Source organism: Ornithodoros turicata, chromosome 1, assembly GCF_037126465.1.
Source record: "Ornithodoros turicata isolate Travis chromosome 1, ASM3712646v1, whole genome shotgun sequence".
Classification (NCBI taxonomy): Eukaryota; Metazoa; Arthropoda; class Arachnida; order Ixodida; family Argasidae; genus Ornithodoros; species Ornithodoros turicata.
This window is the reverse complement of record NC_088201.1, coordinates 163619452-163625753: the sequence shown is the minus strand read 5'-3', so window position 1 is coordinate 163625753 and position 6302 is coordinate 163619452. Positions and strand designations below refer to the sequence as shown.

At 49.2% G+C, this 6302-nt stretch overlaps 1 protein-coding gene across 1 annotated transcript; it reads left to right on the top strand.

Annotated features, from left to right (window-relative positions):
• Positions 1-825: 825 nt before the first annotated feature.
• On the top strand, positions 826-5090 carry LOC135372329 (PI-actitoxin-Afv2a-like). Its single transcript, XM_064605968.1, has 3 exons — positions 826-1154; positions 2176-2364; positions 4887-5090. Exons 1-3 carry the CDS (start codon positions 1109-1111, stop codon positions 4898-4900), a joined length of 249 nt encoding a protein of 82 aa, XP_064462038.1. The 5' UTR covers positions 826-1108; the 3' UTR covers positions 4901-5090.
• The last annotated feature ends 1212 nt before the right edge of the window (positions 5091-6302 follow it).

The window sequence follows — 6302 nt, the reverse complement described above, 5'->3', positions numbered from 1 at the left end:
TCCACCAAATTGGTAGCGCTGTGGAACACTATGATGTCATTTGTTAACAAAAAGGGAAAAGTCTATATATAGGTTTTGCTTCCCCCCGACTGGACACCTTGTCCTCCACGTTACAAAGGTAACGGAGGGAGTTGAGGTAACGCTCAAGGTGACGCGGGCAGAGAAAGAGTGAAATATGAGATGGGGCGTTTTCCTGGACGTGCGTAGTTCGCTCAAGACGGCGGTGCGCTTGTAGTGGCCCCTGTAACACCAATTTTGTACGACTGCCGTCTGGAGATCACGTGGAATAATTGACGACCAATTTTACTGAGAAGGCTTCAAGGGCTCAATTTCGTGAAGAACCTGCCCGTACATCGCATCACCGAAACTGCTGGAGCGAAATAAAGCGAATGAAGGAGAAAAACGCTAGCGGTGCAGATTGGTCATTTCCTCCTTTCAGAGACGCGACGTTGGCTGCGAGGTTGGCGAGGTCACGTGCTCCAGAGGGAAAGTGGCAGCAGCGGTTGCCCCTTCGCATGTCAGGGTCCGTGAAGAGTTCTCGTCGCCCCCAGCAGAATTGGAGAGAGCACTGGGTGCGGAGGTTATAGTATGGGCCGCCCTAAGGGGTACGGAAGAGCTTGCTGCGGACCACATTCAACAGGGGGAACAACGCACTATCTCCAATAAGCAGCTCTCTCGTTGTTGTTGACTTCATGGGACTGAAACTTGTATCATATCTGCCAGTCTTTTGTTTTTCTTGGCAAACTGTCAAGGTCACATCTCTCAGCCACTCGTTACACACTGTACCTGGAACACGCTCCCTGATATAGCGGTGCTCCAAGTGCGCCGGGGAATTCTACGAATAACGTTCCATTTCTTCACAATCGATTTGGACAGCCAGTGTGTGCTGGCCAGAAATTTGAAACACGTGTGTCGAAACTACTTTCGTATTGTTGCTTATCACGACTACACGGACGGCGACACTTGAAGGCACATTACACTGATATGAGCGAACGATGAAATGAGACGCACTCATATATGAGAATCTCAGGTATCCCGTAGTGACAAACCGATCGTCGTTCTCTGAAACTACACTCCCTTTCACGGACACCTCCGGAAGACTCCTGCCATGAAGGCTATCCTGGTGATCGCTCTGATCGTTTGCCTCGCTGCAGGTATGTCCATGCCGAGTTTTACGTGCTGTCCCCGTGCAGTTCTCTGATTCTAGTTGTCCAATATGACAGCGTTGATGACGATAATGTCATGCGTTCGGTCCATGACTGTGGGCGTTGACTGCGCAGCCCATGGTATAGCCCAGTCATAGTATGTGGTACAGTAGAACGGCACAGGCGGCACCGACTGTGTTGACTGTGTTTTTTCCCGGTGTTTTGCTCATACCTTGTAATGCGTCAGACCTTGTCAGCATAGTTCCCTAAGAAGTCAGCAGAGACGCACTACATCGATGAACATGGTGCTCATAGGAAGGCAGGTCACCCAGCAATTGAACGCCATGGCCAACACAATAACCGCAGTACGGAACAAACGTCGATAAGCGCGGTATCCGGACCAAAGCATTTTAGTGGGAAAGATGAGTGCGAATTTCCCATAGTTTACACAAACCCATAAATAGTAAAGCCAAGTGATGTAAATCTCTGATAATCTCTCAGTTTCCCATACTGTGAAACTGCCGGGGTGGAAAGCATAGTCAACGTAAAAATGTTATGAAGGAGTTTTGCTGCATCGTACGCTATCGCTTTCTGCGTACGTGAGGGATGGCGTGGTGGTTCTGCGCACGCGCCAAACCTAAAGAGGGATTTGCGCATTGCGCAGATCCACCGCGCTACCATTACGTATGCAAAGGCGATAGCGTATACGATGCACTACAATCGACTACTGTTACTGAGGTTCCTCGTGCGAAGTCAGACAAGTAAAGATTACTAGCGTGTCGCTGTTTTTTGCTTTAACGTCGGTACTCTGTGATTCTGCTTCAATATTGATGCAGCTGCCTGCGAATCAACGCAATTGCCTGAATAAGAGTTTTACAAATTTCCCATAGAGCGAAGATACACAGCACGCTTCTCAAATGTGTGAGGAAAGGGCGCACATCCTTTCTTCCCCTTCTCTCCTCTCCCCACTGTGCTTGGTGTAACGAACGACGATTTCTCCCAGTGTAACAATCGCTCTCAATCTGCCCAGAATCATACGCGGCAATTCCAGTACGGCTAGCCTGCCTGCTTCCACCAAAACCTGGACGGTGTATGGCTTACATCCCGAGGTTCCACTACAGTCGGGCTGCTGGCACTTGCAGACAGTTCGTACACGGTGTTTGTGGTGCCAACGCAAACAACTTCAGGTCATTCAACGAGTGTATGGCTGCCTGTTCGAGTGAGTACAGCACGTGCCACCGATCGTCAATGACAATCATGACGTAATCAGCGCACATATAACATGGACAGAGAGAGACAGAGTCCAGCGTTGTCCCCGGCTGTCTAAGTCATTGTTATATTTGCACTGACGACGCCATGGCTCATAGACACCGAGTACCCCGGTTCCTAGGTATTACGTCAATGGCATACCGGGATGGAAAGGGATTCGAATAGAGAGAATTTCATTTTCATTTTCATTCATTTCATTTATTGAACTTGCCTAAAAGGCGCTGCAAAGTGTGAATTGAAGTGAACTGAAAGGATTGCGGCTAGCTGGTGAACGTTCATAGTGCAGAACAAACCTTGAGGAACACCCGGGAATGAACAGACGATACAAAGCGCTCAAAACTGACAATGAATATTTAATGAGAAAACCAAGAAAAGAGGGGAAACTATCACACAAAGTTGCGGAGCTCCCTAGGAAGGGATGTAGAGGGATTGCTGAGTCCTTCGTGTCCGTCTCGTCATTCCCCGGATGTGTTCCTCAAGCTTTCTTATGCACTACGAGGAGTCGAATGAGCAAGGCAACGGGAATGCATTGATGCTGACAGTGATAGGCGTAGTCATGCTTAGAGCGCTGCAAAGGGACGGCCATGCCCGAAAGCCACAGCCCGGCCCGGCCCGCGGGCCGAAATCGGTCCTCAAAGCCGTTTTGGCTGCGGGACCGGGGTGGGCTGGCGTTCAGTCCAAGAGGTCTCGAGTCGCAGTCGGGCCGAGCTTGTCTTTGAGTCGTCATTGAGCCGGGCTTGAGTCGGGCCGAGTCTTTCGCATTGTATAATCCTCAACATAGGTTTTGAAACCAGATAAGCCATGGAGCTGGGTGCTCCAGCCGTCATTCTTCTAAAACGCTACAACATAGGCGTCAACTAATTCTCGACCTCGCCATGCTGTGGATCTCGCCTGCGTCATGCACCGTGGACTAGAGCACTACACGGGCGCGGGCATGCCCGCAAACCCCAGCCCGGCCAGACCGGCCCGTCGGCCGGAGTGAGCCGGGTAAAGCTTATTTTTTGTGGGCTTGGGCTGCCCTCCGGTTTGACCTTTATGGACCAGCCCGTACATTGCCAGGCCTACGTCGGTCTCGAGCCTGTGTTACCACCATGTTAGATACCCACGGCCAAATTTTACAGCCTGATGCACTGGGTCGTGTATCTTATAAATTTCTGGGGCTCGATCCGGGCTTGGCCCGAGAAACTTCAGATCCTTCGCGCTTGAGTCGGGCGGGTAAATCAAGGAAAGCCCGGGTTGGGGTCGTGCCTGAAAATGCGGCCAGTGCAGTGCACTACCGTGGGCAGGCGCGCTAGACTCGACGCCCGCGTGTTGCTACAAGTACATACCGCATCAAAAGCTGCGCTTGCGCGTTCCAAGTATGTGAGGTATACGCTGTTTGGTGTGTACAGTGTCCGCCCCATTGCATCTGCGATGCGGGCCTCGGCCGGACTTACGGCGTCCGCGTTGGGCCCCGGTCGGATACGCCTCCGTGGCGTCGGAACGGGCTGGGTCGGGCCGATAGATTGAGGCCCATGCAGTGCTCTAGTCATATTTAAACCCATTGCTCGAGGTAATTTGCGGTGCTGATATGGGAAGTCCGGAGCACGCTCCTCATCTCCATTGTCCGCGCTATCGAATTTTCTGGACCCCGCTGCCCCTGTCGCACGGCCAGTCTTAGTGTAGCGCCACCAATCGTGTAACGTAGCAACTTCGCAGAGAGCATTCGATGCAATGCTCTTTGTTCACATGAATAGTTAAAGAGAGCGTGCGAGTAATTTGAAACAGATGTGAGCAATTAAATTATTTTTTAGTTCCGTATTAGCGCCGCGAAGCAACTGCGGCTATGAGCGGCGTACAGACGTGGACAGATGGAGAGAGGACAGCAGGAAGGAGTGTGGGGTGGCAAATGTGTGTCATGGGCCGACTTCAAGGGAACTGTGTCGAATTCACCTGGAACGTATTCGGAAAATCCAAGGAAGACCCCAGAAAGCACATTCCGTCTTAGGATTCGAACGCATCACCCCGCAGTCTTCAGCACGACCTTGGCTACCACCAACGATCGGGACGCCTTGACCAACCCGGCCATGCCGCCTGTTCAATTAGATGTGGGAACGAAGAATTGATGAGTGGCTAAAGTTCAGTACCACGTGGGTCGCGCAACTTTTTGAATTCACTGAAAAAATCTACAAAGAATACCACGTAGCTAAGACCTTCTTGAACCCCTTTGCATGTAGTCGAAGAAAATATCACGCTACCTAAATATGAAGCAGAAATACTTACAATTTGCTGAACCATTATATAACAAGAATCCAAATATCAGCGAGCACAGTAACAAAGACGACACCCCAGTGTTCCGTAAACTTTTGTCCCAAGCTGTACTGCAAATCCCTAATGTCGGTAGCATTTCATATCGGCTGCGCATATCAGTTGTCATGTAACGTACGTCAATTTGCACCGATGTAAACGTGCTTATTCTTTTTTCTCTTTCAGGCACCAGACGTTGAAGCGACAAACGCTCGTTTGTCAACCGAAATTGCCAGGATTGCTGCTTTTTGAGACACAATAAACGAGTGAACCCTCAATCCATCCCTTTTAGGACAATGTTGTATCTAACTCAGTTTGCCGATGCATACATTTAAGTCTACTGCTTCGGCTATCAGTCGACATGTGAATAAAGTTTCCATTGGAATTTCAGTTGTGGTGTCTTTTCTCAACTGACTTTGGAGGGGGGGATGCATACGAACTTTTGTTGTTTTTGTTTTGTTTGTTTGTTTTCCTCTTGATGGCGGAAGCTTTCTACGGGGCAATTGAATCGCATTTAGGGAATGACCTGGAATAACCCGATAATGAGGGAATGTCGAAACTGAGCCACGTACGGTTAACGCAAGTGACAAAAGGATTTAAAAAACACCGAAACTATGGTTTATTATCGTACAAGCTTTCATACAAAGGATTGCAGTCCATTAGGTACAAAATGTATTTATTGTTTATTTATTTAGAATCTGTATTGAATTTGCAAAATTTATAATTATGGAAACTATTTTTGTACCCGATGAAAGGCTGTCTACTGCACGGAAGCTTGTATGATAATAAACAATAGTTTCGGTGTTTTTTATCTTTTTATCATCAGCCGATGTAAACTTGAGTCCTCCAACACTTGTGGGGCGTCATCCTACACGCGCCGCAGTTAGGACAGCGGATAATTTTCACTGGTCCACACTCGAAGAGCTTCTCGTCTCTTATCCTTATCCTGTGTTTTCTACCGCGCTATTCGGTCTTAGATCTCGGAACCAAGTAACACCTTCTGATTTCCGCTATTCAGTATCTTTCTGGAGTGCTCTGCAACGAGTCGCTCGACTCCAGTTCAACTTGACCAAAATTATCGTCCATGGTCGGACACCTCATAAGATGCAAGGCCTACGGGTTGTTGCAGAGATCCTCTCCAGCACTCGATTAATTGAAGAACTCTAAAAAGACGCCTTTCCATCATAATATCTTTCACCACTAGCGCAATGGGGCAGTGTTCCGCCCAAACGGCGATGGATGACCCACAACACCATCATCTCATTTGTGTGTGTGTGGACCTGGATGTAGAAGTTTATAAAGCCTTGGTGTGGACGATGCTGCTTTACAACCTTCCAGGCCTGCAAACAACTTCCACGCCCTCACCGAATACCTTTCGGGGCATCTTTGCAGATAACCTTCTTCGTCGCCTTGGGGCTGCTAGAGCGATTTAGACACCCCGAAGTGATTGAAACGCGTTGAACCACGTTCTGGAGGAAACCGGAGAACTCCCGATTGAGGTGTTATGTGAAAGCGAGGCAGCTCGGCAGTTGCTCTGCTTGCCTGCACACCATAGCCGTTACCCTCCCCTGAGGAAAATCTGTATCCGCCCCATATGTGACT